The sequence below is a fragment of the Pelodiscus sinensis genome, chromosome 1 (assembly GCF_052426305.1).
Source record: "Pelodiscus sinensis isolate ZL-2025 chromosome 1, ASM5242630v1, whole genome shotgun sequence".
Lineage (NCBI taxonomy): Eukaryota > Metazoa > Chordata > Testudines > Trionychidae > Pelodiscus > Pelodiscus sinensis.
The window spans coordinates 89,942,300-89,959,694 of NC_143052.1; the positions used below are offsets into that span (position 1 = coordinate 89,942,300).

Here is a 17,395-nt window from a genome sequence, read left to right on the forward strand (position 1 = left end):
TTCAGGAGTTAGAAACCTCTTTCTGGCCCTGTGTTTCAGTCTGGGTATTTGCTCAAAACATGGAAGTTGGAATTTTTCAAGTCATTGTTCAGAAATGTGTCTCTCTGGACAGGGTTGGTAATTGGGAAGTGGATGATTTCATTTCCTGTCAGCTAACATGAGCTGTTCTGTTCTTTGTTTGATGCGTAGCTACCCCCTGGGCTCATAAAAGACATAAAGAATCACATTAAACTTCTCTATTTTAACTACGAAGACCAGATTTACTGCACCAGGAGTAAGGTGAGTAAATACAAGACCCTAGAAGGAGGGTCTGTTTCCAAACATGTTTGGAATTCATTATATGAAAAGACACACTACTAGGCTCAGTGCTGTATTGTCTACTTCTGCCAAAGAGGTGGGATTCTCCAACCCCCGCAAATGTTCTTGTCCAGCTCCCCCTTTACTCTTCTTTCCATCCCCTCGCATTGTGCAAATGCCTCTGGCTGAGGCCCACTAGATCAGTGTTTCTTAAACTGTGTTCTGTGGCACACCAGTGTGCCGTGAGGCAGTTGGAGGTGTGCTGCGGAGAACAACAGAGTTCAAAATGGCCGCCCTTAAAGGGGCAGGAAAAATCCCCCCCCCCTTTTTTTTGGTCAATAAGTTCCCCCCAGCCCCCTTTTTTTTCTGAACAAAAAATCCTCATAAAAAAAATTGTTAGGTGTTCCTTGGTCTTAAAAAGTTTAAGAAACACTGCTCTACATGATCCTCCTTCACACTGCAGGGTTTTTGTGCAAGAAGCCTTTTGTGGAAGAGTTCTTGCACAAAAACTTCTTACGCAAAAGTGCATACACACCTCAAAGCACATTGCTTTTGCAATGTGCTTTTGCAATGTGCTTTTGCACAAGAGAATGTCCATACTGCATGGACACTCTTGTGTAAGAAAGCTCTGATGGCCATTCACAGAATGGCCATCAGAGCACCTGTGCTTTTTCTGATAGGCTCTTTTTGCACAAGAAACCCTTGCGGAGCGTCCACACATGCCTTTTTGGGCAAAAGCTGTAGCACAAAAACGAGTTATGCCTTGTAGAAGGAGGAATACCTACACCACAAAAAGCCCTCTGTTCTGTTGATTGACTGTAGATTTTCTTGTGCAAAAACATGCTTGAGGTGTGGATGTTCCATGGGTTTTTGCGCAAAAACAGCTGTTTTTGTGCAAAAATCTTGTAGTGTAGATGTAGCCAGAGTGTTCATACCTGGTTTCCATGTTGGGCCATGAGAGGTGCACATTTACTACATTGTGTTAGGTGGGTCTGGGAAAACAGTGGGGGTCGGAGGGGAGGTTTCAGTAACCATATTCCAACTCTACAAGACCAGACTCTGGCCTTTTTCTTGTGGTAAATGTCTCTTTAGGCTGCAGCGGAGCTACTTCTTCACTTTGCAGCTCTTTTTTCTGTCATCCTTTGCAAAGCTCTGTTTTGGATCTGGGGATCAAAGGCAGCTCATGGCTACCAGGCCTCTGGCATACTGAGCTCCAGAACCTAGAACTTCTCCAGATGGGAGATCAGAATAAATAAAGGATCCTAGGACATGCCTCTTCCACTGCTGTCAGGTCTGGGTTAGGAATTCAGTTATTGATATTAGCCCATAATTAAAAGCGGTAAAGTGAGTCAAAGGATTGTGGCAGAGTTTGCTTTAGAATTATAACATCACAGCGCATGTAAGCGAATCACTGTCCTCACTTCATTTTCAGCCTGCTCTTCCTCTTCATCTGCAGACGTTTCAGCCACTTGTAAAGTTCTCAGCCAAGTGCTATAAAACATACTGTTTGTTGCGTCTTCAGAATCCACCCATTAAAGCAGATTGGCCTGAAAGAATACCATCATCCTGGGTAGAGCATGTTGACAATAAAGAGACCAATAAACTTCAAGCACCAGTAAACTTTCTGTGGCCAGTGCTGACGTGTGGGCAACAGGTCATTAGAAAGGGTGTAATCTATTATTAAATGTATTCGGTGTTAGGAGTCAAATTGTATCCTGGTGTCAAAAAACAATAAAAAGAAAGTAAATCTGCAGCTTGGTGATGTGTATTTTGCTTTATTCAGTAAATGCCAGGGGGTTTTATATCTTGTTATTTTACCTTTGGAGGTCAACACACAGGAGGGTACAGTGTTTACAAATAAGATATTAAAGATCTAACAACTCATGAAAAAACCTTTTTTTGAAATTTTGCTCTGCCTATCTTAAATTTTAGTTACTTGTCATCCCTCATTATTTCTAAGTGGCATTTGTGTGAAAACAGGAGCTATGTTTTTTAAGTAATATCTGAGGCTTATACACCACCGTTAGGTTTACAGTCCACTGCATGTGACAGTGTCACAACTATTTCCACAACAAGCAGGATCATGCCTTCTGCTGGCGAATAAGCAGCAGGAGGGAATAAAAGTCAGCTGTTTGCATGAAAATGTCCATAGTAATCAAGAATGAGAAAAGGGAAATTCAGGACATGGAAATATCAACCTTAAATTCCAGGACTCACTAAACTCATCAGAATATAGAGCTCAAAGGTTCAGTACAGAAGTGACTAGCTGTAGATGTCAAAGGGTAATGGAAACCCAGTAGAAATGCAGCTAAAGCTCCTATCCGCTGAACACAATGTAGCTGCTTTGAGAAAGTGTAATCCTTCTACTTCCAGTGACATTTGGTTCCCTATTCCTTCCTGTCTTCCTGAGAACCATATTAGACAGGGAGCAGAATGCGGTGCCAAAGCTGTTATTATAAAGGTACAAACAATGCTCTCAAACCCACAGGCAAAAATTGAGTCACAAGGAGTTTCTGTAAAAGTTTTTTTTCTAATAGGGGACATACATATGAGAAGATGGGGAGAGGGGGAAGGAGTGTGTGTATCTTACCAGCCCAGCCTCACTCCCTGATCCAAAAGGGAAGCGTCCTACCAAAGCTCCAGAGACCCTACCTTAGAATGTACCTTAGATTCCTTCATGATCCTCAAACTATGTGATCAATATAGCTCTGTGTTTTTAAGAACTGATCATGGTTAATATTCCTTTATGCCAGAGTGACAAGGTTATTCTTAGGGTTCCAACATTCTAATTGTACAAAACTAAACACTCCTGTCCTTGCCCTTTCTCTGAGCCAGCCATTCCTTGCCCCCCGCACTCCCCCGCCCCACTCCATTCTTCCCTCACTTGGTCACTTGCTCTGTCCCATCCTCACTCACTTTCACCTGGTTGGGGCAGGCAGGGCTATCCCTAGTGAGGATGCGGGGTCTGGGACATTCCCTATCCCAGACCTCACCCCTGCTCTGTCTCTTCCTGTTCCACCCCCATATCACCTCTCTATTGAACCAAACTAAATTAGTGGGGGGGGAATCTAAGGTCTGGGGACCAGATGCTGCCCCTGGCTTGCCTGGATCCAGCTCCTGAGGCTCACGGCTGTGCTCCCTCAGGAATGGAGAACACACACGGGCACCCAGCCCTCCACCCCCCACACCATGGGGCTGAAGCACACTAAATCTACTAACCTGGGTCTGCTAAGCTCTGGTGTGCAAGGGGAATGTAGGGAATGTCTTTTTTTTTTCAGCTGGGGGGCATGTGAGGGTTTGTCTGTTTTTTTGCTTCTCACTTGTGTGCAGCTCCCAACTGATTTTTCTGTGGGCCAATGGCCCCTGCCTCCAAAAAAGTTCCCCACCCCTGCTGTAAACACTATATATGATGGAAACCACTTGAAGCCAGCTGGTGTGGCAGAAATCCAGCTCCGTTCAGCCCTGTCTACACTACACAGTTAAAGAAGATTTAAAATCTCCTTCCTGTCTGCTCAGCTTGCAGAGTTCACACAGCATGTTCCCAGCTGACCAAACCAATATTCCACAGCAGATGTGCTGCCACACAGAGTACACTGGAGCTGTTATATATTCTGGGTCTATGGGAAGAGGAGGCTGTGCACAGTAACTTCTCTCCAGCATACGAACTTTGATGTCCATGAACAGAGTGTGGCGTGGATATGAAGGGGCATGAAAGGGTCTTGTAGCAGTGCCATGTTAAAATGAATGAGCTGAGGCAGGCATCCTAGAAGGCAAAGGAGGCCAACTATTGTTCTAACACAATCCCCAAGACATGCATCTTCTACACGGGACTTCATACCATCCTTGGTGATGCCACCTACACCACCAAGAGACCCATGGCTCTTTCAAGGGAACTCTTACTACTATAGGCTCCTGCTTTGCTGTGGCAAAGGACTGGCCCTCCCTCCCCAGGCCACTGTATCCCCAGGAGAAGCCATGTATCCCCAAGGCTGGAAGGCTCGCAGCCACCAGTCACAGGAGGAAATGTGAGGTAGTGATAGTTGGTGACTCCCTTCGGTAGGAAATGGAAGCATCCATTTGTTGCCCTGACATGAAAACTCAGGAGGTATGCTGCCTGCCAGGGGCCTGTATCCAAAACATTATGGAGGGATTGTTGAGGATCATGCAGGCTTCTAACTACTACTCCATGCTACCCAAGGCATGCATATGGGTAGAGCCCTGCAAATCCTTGGATATCCTCTTCATATCTGGAGATATCCACATCTCCTAAAAGTAGGAGATTTTTAGTGATGTGAAACTCAAAAAAGGAACTTACAGAAAATGGAAACTAGCTCAAGTTACATAGGATGACTACAAACAAATAACACAAGTATAAAGGGACAAAATTAGAAAGGCCAAGGCACAAAATGAGATTGAACTAGCTAGAGACATAAAAGGCAACAAGGAAACATTCTACAAATACATTGAAAGCAAAAGGAAGGCCAAGGACAGGATAAGCCTGAAGACATTTTTTTTAAGTTCTCACCAAAAATGTTAGTAGTAACTGGACATCAAACATAGTAAAAGCCAGTGAAAATAAAAGTATCACAGGTTAAAATAAGGAAAGACTGAGTTAAAAATTACTTAAGCATGTATATCCTAGAATATTCAAGGAGCTGACTGAGGAGGTATCTGAGCATTAGTGATCATGTAAAACAAGAGAGATTACAGAGGACTGGGAAAGGGCAAATATAGTGTCCATCTGTCAAGGCTTTTCCCCACTCTGGGGCTACGGCTACACTGCTATTTTTTTCCCAAAGACCACAGACTTAGATAAGAAATGAAGACACCAGAGTCAGGTTTATTGTTGAACCAAGTACATTAATAGTCATTGGTAGCCCAATGGTCTTTGACCCCTGATGCATTTGTACCCATGACAATGGTCAGGGCTTAATTAATAGTATGGATTTCACTATGGCTCTGTAGGCCAGCCAAAAAGTTAAGTTGAGGTCCCCAACATTTATAGATAGAAATAAACAATCTATGATACACACTTTATGTATCGTTTTATTCATTAATGACACATTTGGTACCGCCCTGTACTTTCCTCCAAAGCATTCCTATTCACTACCTGTTGTTAGGCTTTTACTTTTGGGCTGTGTCTAGACTGCACCCCTTTTGCGGAAAAGGGATGCAGATTAGACACAGCGCAATTGCAAATGAAGCGGGGATTTAAATCTTCCCCGCTTCATTTGCATGAACATGGCTGCCGCTTTTTTCCGGATTGGGGCTTTGCCGGCAAAAAGCGCCAGTCTAGACGGGGATCTTTTGGAAAATAAAGCCTTTTCCGAAAGATCCCTTATTCCTGATTTTACTTTGGTTTCAGCACCAGGCCCTTGCTTCAGCTTCTTTCTACCTTTGTGGGCATGCAGAGTCTGTGACTCCATCTGCTGCATGTGAACTATGAATGTCAAACTTCTCTCCTGTCACAACCGTCTCAAATATTTGAGTTTCACACACTTCAATAGTTTCATTATTTATTCTGTTGATTTATGGAAGGAGTGCTAGGGGTGCTACACCACAAGGCTGCCATTTTGAACAGGCAGATAGGTGGTGGGGGGGTTCATTTGACATCCATTAAAGACCACTCTCCTTAGACTTATTAAAGCATAGATTGTGTGGGGCTGAGATGTTTAAAATGTGTGGGAGGGGAGGGGAGGGGAGAGGGGAGGAATGAGGAACATGGAGTTCTGAAAGAGATGTAAAATGAGTCATTCCACCTTGCTGCTCCCACAGTACAATAAAAAGAAAACGAGCCTCACTCATTTCAGTGTTTATCAAAGGCTGAATAAGCAGACCAGGTTCAGATTAAGTTTTATGGTTAATAGCCAAGACTGAAATGTTAACTCCCTGAAACTCATCACTGGCGGCTTAGAAGAGAGCTGGGAGCAGAGAGAAGGGAGGCAAATCCAGCAAATGTCAGCACAGGGGCTTTGGCGTCTTCCATACATTTATGCACACTTCATCATTGCATTCCATATTATACTTCTATTGGGACACTCCAGGGAATTGGGCGCTTGCTGGAACCTCTGCTCTTTCCAGCCCTCTATCATCCCTGCTAACGTTGAGCCTCAGTGGTCCACACCAGACATCCCACAGAGCAGAAAAGGCAGAGACAAGATGTATGCTCATCTGTGACTTTAAAGCCCCACCCCCAACTCTTACCTTGTCCCTGGCACTACACTGTTGCATTTTTGCTGTTTTATTTCACTGTTTGTTTAATGAAAGAGTTCTCTGTAGCTAATTTTTAACATACTGGGTACGTCTAGACTACATCCCTTTTTCGGAAAAGGGATGTAAATTAGATGTATCGAAATTGCTAATGAAGTGGAGATTTAACTATCCCATGCTTCATTACCATAAAAATGTTCACCGCTTTTTTTCGGCACAGAGCTTTGTCGGAGCAAAGCGGCAGTCTAGAGGCTGATCTTTTGAAAAATAAAGCCTTTTTCGAAAGATCCTGTAAACCTCATTTTGAAGTTCCGTGCCGAAAGAAAGCGGTGGCCTTTTTAATGCTAATGAAGCACGGGATATTTAAATCCCCGCTTCATTAGCAATTCCGATACGTCTAATTTACATCCCTTTTCTGAAAAAGGGATGTAGTCTAGACGTACCCAGTATGTCATAATTAAAATTCAGTTTGGCATTGTCATTTCAGTTAAATGTTCATTTCTGCTTGTTGCATAATAGATTGTGTGATGGAATTTGGGGGCATGCTTGCTTGGCCCTACATGGTGGAGACTGGGGTCCAGCTACAAGCCTCATGTGGTGGCTCTGGATCCTGGCTGCCCAGTACATGACCAGGGATTGTAGAACCTTACAATTTGCAGATGACACTGAGGAACTGTGACTACCCAAGCTGAACCTCAAGCAGCTTCCCATAGCGCTTCACTGCTTCTGGGCTCGAAAAACCAGCATCAGTTAGTGGGAGAGAATCATCTGCATACCTGGCATGACCTGCAGTGCCAACACTGAAAATCCCTGTTGCAAGGCAATGGGCATATGTACTTCAGCCAGGAGCAGTAACCATATTACTTCTATGAGCATGCATTGTCTGTGCCTATATCTGCCACATATGAGCTGGGAATATTAACCAAGTTTTTTTCCCCTGTAATAATTCAAATTCCACATACCTAAATATTATTTGATTCTGTTGCCTTCTGGGAGGGGTGAGGAGGTAGAGGATGCAGTTGTGTCATGTGGTTGCCTCTTGGAGCCTGTGAATGGGGTTAGGGTGGTGGGTATCATTTGCTAATTATGGCTACATCTACACTGCACCTCTCTTGCACAAAAGCCTATGCAAATGAAGTACAGTTTAGCATATTTCTGTGATTCGGCTGCATAATTAACTAGGGGTTGTTTTTGCGCAAGAGGCTTTTGCACAAAAAGGAGCTGTATAAACAGCTCCTTTTTATGCAGAACCACCTCGTGCACAAGAGCCATTCTTCCTCATTTTTTCAGTCCTGAAGAATGGAAAGGCTTCTAGCTCACATCCACCAAAAATGGCAGCAGTGTTCTCACATACAGGTAAACAGGACAAGGTCATCATGGATGTTTACAAAGCAGTGGTGGGATAGCAGTTGGAGAACTACTAAAGTAATTCTCAGCAGCACTATGTGCACGGGAATAGACTAACACAATTCACACCAAACTTAGCCTACTTTAAAAGAGGACACCAGAAATCACACCAAATAGAGAGTCAGCAGTCTTATCATATGTACGCAAGCATTTTCAATCCTCACTAACATGAGTTAGTACAGACTAAAACCATCTCCCCCTCCCTCCTCCCATGTAGACAAACCTTAAGAACCTAATAGACTAGACTTCCTTTAAAAGACATAGTTCCATGCATGCATTTCAAGAGGAGGTCAGTGTTTGGCTTCTATTAATGACAATTCTCCATTAGAGCTATTAAGGAATGGCTTTAATGGGATGGGAGACCTAACATTTGGGTGGTTGGGTGTTGGAGAATGGAGAACATTGAGCTCTGAAAGTTGGAAAATAATAAGTGCCCTTCCACCTTGCAGTTCCACCTAGCACCAAAAAAAAGCAAGGGGCAGCAGGAATTTGATATGTCAGTGTTTACCAAAAGCAAAATAAGCAGTTGCTTCATTTCTTCCTAAAATGGAAGTTTATTAACTGACTCACCCCAAAACATGGGAGTTTCCAACCCTCTCCTCTGCCAAAGTGCAGCACTATTTTTGCTTTCCTTTTCTCTGAAACTGTGTTTGAAGACAAACACCAGAGAAGGAAATGTTCATGTTTACCATTTGGGCAACAGAAATTCATCATTTGAATTCAGATTAAATTTAACAGATTAACTCATTTGCTCTGCATTCACCAGTGATGGCTTGAATGAATGCTGGGAGAAGGGAATGGCAGAGCAACTAAAGCAAGAGAGCAAGCCCAGAAAATGTCAAAGTAGAGGCTTTAGCATCTTCCATCAGGCTGTGCACACTTCATTATTTCACTCTACATCAATGTTTCTTAAACTGTGTTCCGAAGCATACCAGTGTGCTGCAAGGCAGTTGGCGGTATGCCGCGGAGAACAACAGAGTTCAAAATGGCTGCCCTTAAAAGGACAGGTGACCTTTACTTTTGCTCAGTAAACTTCCCCCTCAACCTTTTTTTTTTTTCTTTTTGCTCAACAAAAAATCATTGGTGTTCCTTATAAAAAAAAATTATTGCTTGGTGTTCCTCAGTCTTAAAAGTTTAAGAAACACTGCTCTACATCCTCCTTCCATTGTGGCCCTCTGGGAATTGTTGGGCTCCTCTGATCACATGGTCCATATAGGCAGTTTGGGAGGTCGACCCTACTCAAAGACACAGCATCTGTGAGTGCCAAATCTCAGGTCAAACTGTCAGAAACAGGGCAGACACCCCAAATTGTTGACACATTGAGTAACCAGATTTTTACCAAGCCACTAACACACACAAATTCCTGAATCACTATATTAGTCACACTGTGGAATCACAAATTCTACCTGGCCATCCAGACAAACTGGACTTTGTGATAATGGTCACTTATCCAATATCACATCACATTTAGTTTACTCCTGAGCTCACAGAATCAGTCACTTACCCCAGACCAAAGGGTAGTTTGGATTTTACCAAAAAGAACACGGGCAGCCAATTTTCTAGTTAACTAAAGATTTATCAGATAAAAAAAGAAATGAGAGATTAAAGCAGGTAAATACATTAGCAGGTGAGCCAAATTTCGTAAGTCCAAAATGATAGTAGGAATGCAGTAATCTGCTAGTTTTCCAAAAGTCTGTCAGGATTACCCAGAATGCCTGTGGAGAACTACAACTCCATGTTCTTTTCCAAATAGTCCACCCACCCTGTTAGAATCCAAACAGTCCAGAGATGAAGGCTTATTCTTTGTAATCAGTAAATCGTATGCAGAACGTGGCTCTTCCAGGCCAGGGCCCTGGGCCAGAGGGTTTGAGTTTTCCCTGGGTGCCAGCTGAGCCCCAGCCCAGCCAGAGGCTGTGGGGGAAGGAAGGAGCCTGCTAGCCAGGCTGTTAGTGAGCAGAATGATCCAGCCAGCAGCTGGTTCTCCACACAACACCAGGAGCAGGAGGGAGACAGTGAATGGGCACAGCAGGGAGAGGACAGTGAGAGGGGACGCATGTAAAAAATCAATGGGTGGGCAGCAGAGGTGACATGTGCCTACCTGCACTCATCAGTTAATGCAGTTAGTGCTGGCTGGAAATGGGGTAGGATCAGCCTGGGGGAAGCCTACTGGCTGAGAGTGGGCATGCAGCAAGGACTTTACTGATGGATCAGCAAGGGCAACAGCCAGCCCTGCATGCTGTAGCTTTGCCTGACCACCAGCCTTGCACACCCACCCCCATTGTTAGCCACTGGTGAGTGGGCAGCAGGTGAGCAAGGATCTGGCCAGCAGTAGGACCCACCAGTACTGATGGAAGGGAAGAGAGAAAATATGGGCCAATCTGCCATTTTTTTAAAAGTAGGAACACCCACAGGAGGGCTTAAATATGGGACTATCCCTTTAAAAATGGAACATTTTTTTTAAATGGTCATGCTATATATGGGGTTCAGTCACACTTCCCATACATAGGATGGTATCCCCGGGAGCACATTGCCCCCTATGGAAGCAACTCGGAATGCCACCAACTCATCAACACCATTTCTTTGACTACGCTGGAAGAACCCAACCCAAGCACTGGCCAGGCAAGGCCCTTGTTAGTCTGCCAAAAGAGCGGAAATCCCAGTCCTAGGAGAGAAGTCTAGCACAATGGCCTGAGCCTGACCCTCCCAATGGCATGACTGGTGCCTCCTGCATTGTGGTTTCTCAACTTTGGGATCTGGCACTGGATCGCAATCAGCGTGGGATCTGATTTCTCATTGCTGACAGTGCCTGCGCCCTTGCTGGCCGCCCTGGTCAGGATGGAAGGAGGATCAGGGCTGCATTTCCAAATGAAAAGCATAAGCACTTGATCTTCTTTTCTTCTGCTGTTTGTGTCCACTCGCCATAATCTGCCTGCTTACAAGCATATGATCTCTGATTTCAGAGTTCGCTGGTGCAAAAGTGTGACGTGGTACTGTGTGGCACTGGGAGCTAAGCCCTTGAGAGCAATAGCTTGGCTGGAGGATTTTCTGTGTGAGATTTTTGGGGTTCAAAAGAAAGGTGGAAGGTGCATGAGGGGGAGATTTAAGAGCCACAACAGAGCATTGTGGGCACAAACAAGTTTTCCTGTAATGCTGAGCAAAAGGAAAATCCCTGAAAGAGATTGGCTGATCATACAGAAACTTTCTGAGACCAAGTTCTGTTGCTCCAGGATCTCTGTCTACCTGCCCCGAATATCACTGCTGCTCAAGTTGTCCTTTTCTTCTTTAAAGAGCCCCTAGCTCAGGCACCGACAGCAGGTAAACTATGGTTCACAGGATCTCACAAAGGAGGGTGTTGGTTCCCCCAAGGATCTATACTGTGCAGGGCCATCCTGAGGGGGCAATTTCCAGGGGGTCTGGTGTAGGGTGGTAGCAGGGGTCAGGCTTTTACAGTCATTTCAGCAGCAGGAGCTGGAGCAACCCAGCTGCCCAGTGTGCTCCACTCACATGAGCCTTCAGCACTCAGGGGATCAGAGCCAGCTGGGGCTGGGTCTCTCCACTTCACACAACCGCAGTGAAGTGGAGTGACCCCGCTGAGAGATGGCAGTGAGTGCACAGGGGCCTGGCCCCTGCTGCTGCCTGCCAGGTATTCTTCTGAGTTGCCCTGCAGGCTAACCTCCATATGGGGGACAATCCCATTCATTGGAACAATGGGGGAGGTCCTCATGAGGTCCTCCCAAAGCATGGGGCCTGGAACAGCCGCCCCACACAGTCCTATGGACGGGATAAGTCTGGTACTGGGACTTGCGCTCTGTAACATATTCACTAATAATCTATAAAAGGAGATGAACAGGAAAGTGGCACAGTTTGCTGGTGATACAAAGATACTCTAGATGTTAAATCCAAAACAGACTGAAGAGCTGAAATGGGACCTCACAAACTTGAGTGACTGGGCAACAAAATGGCAGATGAAATTCAACATTGAGAAGTGCAAGTAATGCTCATTGGAAAAGGTAATCCCAGCCATACGTATACACTGATGGGTTGCAAATTAGCTGCTACCACTCCAGAAAGAGCTCTTGGAGTTGTCATGAGTAATTCTCTGAAAGTGTCTACTCCATGTGCTATAGCACTCGCAAAGACTATCGGTATCTTAGAGATTATTAGAAAAGGAATAGAAAATAAGACAGAAAATCTCAAATCCACACAATGCTGGAACCTGGAATACTTTTTCAAAAAGCAGGCAGTGGAACTGGAAAAGATTCTGAGAAGGGCAGGTACGTAGTACTAGGGGTCTAATGAGGCTCTCAAGAACTCACTATTTAAATAATTATCAATGAAATGGAAGACAATATGAAATCACTGCTGGCAACAGGTGTGGGCGACAAAATACGAACAGGGTGGTAAATAAGGCTGAGGCCAGGGCAGTGATATAGAGTGATCTGGATCTCTTGGGATGCCAAACCCATGTGAACAGAGCAGGTTTTTACAGAGCCAAATGCAAGGTCCTACCCTAGTCCTAAAGTATGCACTCCACACCCCTGGAATGGGGAATTGTACCCAGGCAAGCAGTGACTCTCAGAAGGATTTAGGAGTCAGCTGAGCAAGTTGCTCAACAGGAGCCACTAGTGTGGTACTGTGCTGAATATGGCCAATGCCATCATTAGACATCTGAGCAGAGGAGTGAGTAGGGCAGGGAGGTGACACAGCATCTTTGAGACTGAGCTTGGATACTGCAGCCTGTTTTAGGGGCCACATTTTAAAATGTTGAAAAATTGGAGATGAGGGCTGAAAAAAATGCCTTCTTGTGAGCAAGGAACTCAGTCTGTTTAGCATCTACAAAAGAAGGCTGAGAGGTGACTTCACTGATGTTTTTAAGTGCCTTCCTGAAGAGAAAATGTGAGGTATTGAAGGGCTGCTTAATGTCACAGAAAAAGGCAGGACAAAACCAGTGCCTGGAAGGTGAAAATAGACAAATTAATACTAGAAATAAGGCACAAATATTTCACAGTGAGGATGATTCACCATTGGAACAAACTACCAAATGAAATGTCAGATTCTTCATGTATGAAAACTAAATGCCTTTCATGTCTGTGGATCAAAATTTAGCTACTATGATATATAGCAGGGCTATTCTACTTGCGGTCTGTGGGCTGCATGCAGCCCGCGGCCCATTTGTTTGCGGCCCGCGGTGCAGTTTAGGTTTACACGGGCCTCAACATGCGGCCCATGGGCCTCCAGTGGGAACACACTCCACAGTGGCGAAGTGTCTCCCAGGCTGGGTGAGCATCAAGTGGATGGGCTGGCTGGAACAGACAGGTATAGGGTGTCAGCATTTCTAGCCCCCAAGGGAGGAGGTGCCGGGAGAGCCAGGGCAATGTGGGAAGTGCTGGCTGCTTAGCCTTGTGGGCAGAGCCTGAGAGGTGCTGATTGGCTCACACTGGACACATTTGGGTCCAGTGCCGCAACTTAAGCCTTAATCTTTGTATTCATACCTGTCAGTGTGAAAGACGCTATTTGCATGTATATGCAACCTGTAACGTGGTCCCCCGCCTTCTCATCAATGTGCATAAGCAGTAACACTGAATATGTAATAACTGTCATGAATAGTTACATAGATAGTTATAGCTTCTGCTGCACACGTCACGCAAGTAGCTGCACATGTCACCATGTGCTGCTGCACACAGTACACTCACCCCAGACAGTTAGAAGCTGTTTATTCAGACACCCAATCAGAGACTCTTGTTTACCCAAACAAGGTCCAATGAATTCAAAGCTACAGCTCATAAATATTCATGGGGAAAGACTACTTAAGTTCGGGTTCACCTTTCCCGCTTGTTCGCTGTTTCGCTGTTTGCTTCTTCTGCAGCGTTCCACCCTATCCCCTGTCCATGTCTATAGGTAGCTAGGTTAGTTAGAGGTTCGTCATCGAGTCTGTCCGTTAGTATAGTGCGTCGGTTCTACGCTCAAGCAGACGGGGTATTATATCGTGACGGGAGGCGTCGTGTTAGTTCAGTTAGGGATTCTGTGTATCCAGTCTGGGTACAGAAGTAGCTCGTCTATCGCCAGTTCCAGCTAAAGAGCGGAATCAACCCAAAGGCCAGCGCCAGGTAACTTACCAGCAGTGAATCCTGCGTCCAGGAGCAGAAGGCCCCGAAGGAGGACTTTACCACCTGCCTGCATCACACCCGTCCCCCCAGGGTCTATGAGGCACCGCCTCTCTGTTCCTCGCCAAGGGCTTGGAAGGAGCCTAAGGCTTGAGGTCGAGAGCACCGCAGAGGGCATCGCTGCGAGGGATCGCCTCCTAGTCTCTCGCTAGAGGCTTTAATTAGCCAACGCCTTGAGAGACAGGTGCATCACGTCCATCGTCAACAGCTGGATAGTGTAATTATTGTCTGTGTAATCCTTGGGTTTGTGGGATACTTTACTATCCTCTTATCTCTTCTTGGGTTGGGATATTAAAAGTGTTTACCTATTTCCTTGTTGTATCTTTTAAATTTTACAATATATGGTTTGGCCCCTTTAAATTGCGTAACGTTTTTATTTCTCTGCGGCATGTTAATCAACAAACACCTATAATAAATAAGGTTTGGTGGTATCTGCAACTTCCACTGAGGTTTTAATTAATTAATTAGTAGTAATCAGATTGCAAATTTAGGCTTAAGCATCCTCAGTGTAACAAACCACACTTAAGTTGCGGCCCTTGCATGTGCTGTGAGTATCATTGTGGCCCCCAGGGCTTCCAAAGTTAAGTAGCCCTGATATACAGGAAGGTTAGGATATGCTTTTGATGCTCTAATGGTCCTTCCTGGCCTTAAAGTCTACTAGTTAATGAAAAACTGAGTGTGGCATAGGGAACAGCCTCTGGGGCTTTACTGTGCAGCCAGCTTGATCTCCAGACTCAGCTGTCATTAAATGGGCTGATCCAGGAGAAGCCACTCAAACATCCAAAGAGGCTTGCCAGGGTCACGACACCAGAGGGGGCGGGTGTGGCAGTGACATCACAAAGGACTGTTGCAGGACCTCAGCCTACTGGGGGACAGTAGTAGGGAGGTGGTGACCTCATAAAGAGACCCTGACATCAGCTACTAGCAGAGCAGCTTGCAAGGGACGACCAGCAAGCGCAGGCGGACAGCAGAGCGGTTTGCTGGGACGACTGGTGAGTGCAGGCGGACAGCAGATGCAGCTGGCGGGGGCGACCTGCGAGTGCGGGCAGACAGCAGAGCGGCTGATGGGGATGACCTGCGGCTGGTAGGAGCGGCAGCAGACAGCTGGCGGAGCAGCGGCAGGAGCGACCAGCTGGCAGCCAGGAGCGTGGACCGAGACGGTTGGCGGAGCTGGACAGTGAAGGCGGCTCACTGGACGACAGGCGGAGCCATCGGCGGAGCCACCACCGGACCATGTAAGGTGCATTGATCCCCACCCCTCCAGGTTGGGATGGTGAAACTCTGCTGGGTGAACTTTTGAACCCTGGGGCGGCACTGACCCGGGGCAGAGACTTTTGGGGTGTTGGACTTTTGGGACTTTGGGGGGATTTGTGGATGGGGGGAGGGCCTTTGCTCATGTTTGGTCTGTAAATCCGAGTTGTGGTGTTTCCCCAATTTAATGCAGATGTTGGTTACCTCATGTTATTAAAGGTTTGCTACTATACTGAGGCTCTGTGCTTTCGAGAGGGGAAGAATTGCCTCTTTTGAGGCACCCAGAGGTGTATGTAAGATTTCCCAGGTCACTGGGTGGGGGCTCGAGCTGGTGTTGTATTACCTTGTTGGGAGGAGACCCCTAGATACTGAACCCGGCCCTTGCTGCTATTTACTCGGCCTGGCAGAAGGGTTACAGAAGGAAGAGTCAGAGCAGAGCATGAGCTAGACTTGGGTCAAGTTCATCTACTCCTGGTTCAGCAGCAATCCTGGGACTATAAAGGGGACATGTTCCAACCCCTGCTCCAGCCAGGTTCATGCCTGGCCTTGAGTCCCTTCTTGTCCTCCTGGAGTATCTAGGGCTGCAAGTCCTCATGGAGGGTCCTGCCCACATCCCTTTGTTCCAGGATCCCTTGGGAGCAGAAGGAGCTGAGGGGTCTAGCTCTAGCACCTCTCCCCCAGTAGTTCAATCAAAGGGACTTGGGGGAGAGAGAGAGACTCCTGGCCCAGGGGAGATTGGGAGCTGACAGCAGAATGCTGATGGAGCCCCCTTTCCTTCCTTTCCAGTAGAACTCAGTTCTCCAAACTAGGGAGGTTGGTGCCTTAGCTCCAACTGTTAATCAGTGACCCAGCCAAGGACATTGGCCAGCCGGCCAGGAAGGGGATTTACCAGCTCTACAAACTGCTGCTACACCAGAAGTAAGGAAACTAAGCTGGGAAATGGGACCCAACAGAAAAATGACAGTGACAGAAGTCAGGAAATGGGATCCCTGAAGGAATTATCTGCCTCCTATCTGAGACTGTCCCCCATTGGGTAATGGGACTCCTGTTGAAACTCGCCAAATCCTCTGAGATTGGTCCCAGCTGGAGAATGAGTCTGTCTCTTTCCTTCTTTTCCTTATTCCATTTAGGATCAATCCCCTTCCCCAGGCACCAAGAGATACTCCACCCACCATACAGAGTCCAGCTATACTGTGAGGCCAGAGATGCTGCCCAATGGGAATGGAAGAATACAGCCAGAGAAATCTGACAAAACGACATTGCCAAGGAACAGCTGTCATAGGAAGACGGAGGGAATCAAGGCAGGAGCTCCTCCTACAATGGGATGGTGGGGGGTTGGCACTGGAGATTACTAAAGAGGACAAGTCCATCCCAGGGTGCCAGTTGTCATTAATCCTCCCTGTTTCCTGGGACTGTACAAGTCTTTGACATGCCCTTGTTCTCTTGACACAAGAGGACATCATGGCAATGGTGATGTGCCAGCTCCATTCCATCTGATTCTGTCACCAGGTGCCCGAGGTTCTGCAGGGGCTGCACCTTTTAGGGCTGTAGAACCCTACTCCTTGCACAAGGCATAAGGGATCGGTCAGCAAAGGCTTTCCTTGCTGACCAATCCCTGTCTTGACTGCCACTTCGTGCTGACATACAGCTAAGCCGGCACAACACGGCAGCCATTTTTATTCTAATGAAGTAGGGAATATTTAAATCCCCACTTCATTGACTATGTTGGTATGCAGGGCCAGATTAAGGGCGGGGGGCTAGCCAGGCAGCTGCCCGGGGCGCCAACCTATGGGGGGGCGCCTGATGGCAGCTGTAAGGGGCGCTGCGCGCCCGGCCGCACAATACCCCTTAGAGCTGCAATCAGGTGCCACATGCCCAGAGTCGGGGGCCATGCAAAGCCCCTTAGGCGCCACACGCCCAGGGCTGGGGGCCACACAGCGCCCCTTAGAGCTGCAATCCAGCGCTGTGCGCCCGATTGCAGCTGTAAGGTGCGCAGCACGCCAGGGGGTGGGGCTGTGCATGTGTCGCGTACCCGCTGCCCGGGGCACAGGAATGGCTCGAGCCTG

At 46.7% G+C, this 17,395-nt stretch overlaps 1 protein-coding gene and 1 long non-coding RNA gene across 15 annotated transcripts in view; both read left to right on the forward strand.

The window, feature by feature from the left end:
- Positions 1–4,669, forward strand: part of LOC149525604 (uncharacterized) — a 34,876-nt gene extending 30,207 nt beyond the window's left edge. For 2 of the 14 annotated variants that reach the window (XM_089780828.1, XM_089780847.1), the window contains 2 exons: positions 190–279; positions 1,730–4,657. In XM_089780828.1, coding sequence (XP_089636954.1) covers positions 190–279; positions 1,730–1,981 — 342 coding nt within the window. In that variant the 3' untranslated portion in view covers positions 1,982–4,657. Of the gene's footprint in view, positions 1–189; positions 280–1,729 lie in introns of all 14 variants that reach the window. The other 12 variants (XM_089780821.1, XM_089780826.1, XM_089780817.1 and 9 more) reach the window with 10 other exon arrangements.
- A 10,471-nt stretch (positions 4,670–15,140) lies between these two features.
- Positions 15,141–16,706, forward strand: LOC142830465 (uncharacterized). Its single transcript, XR_012905745.2, has 2 exons — positions 15,141–15,313; positions 16,460–16,706. It is a non-coding gene; the product is annotated as an uncharacterized LOC142830465 (long non-coding RNA).
- The last annotated feature ends 689 nt before the right edge of the window (positions 16,707–17,395 follow it).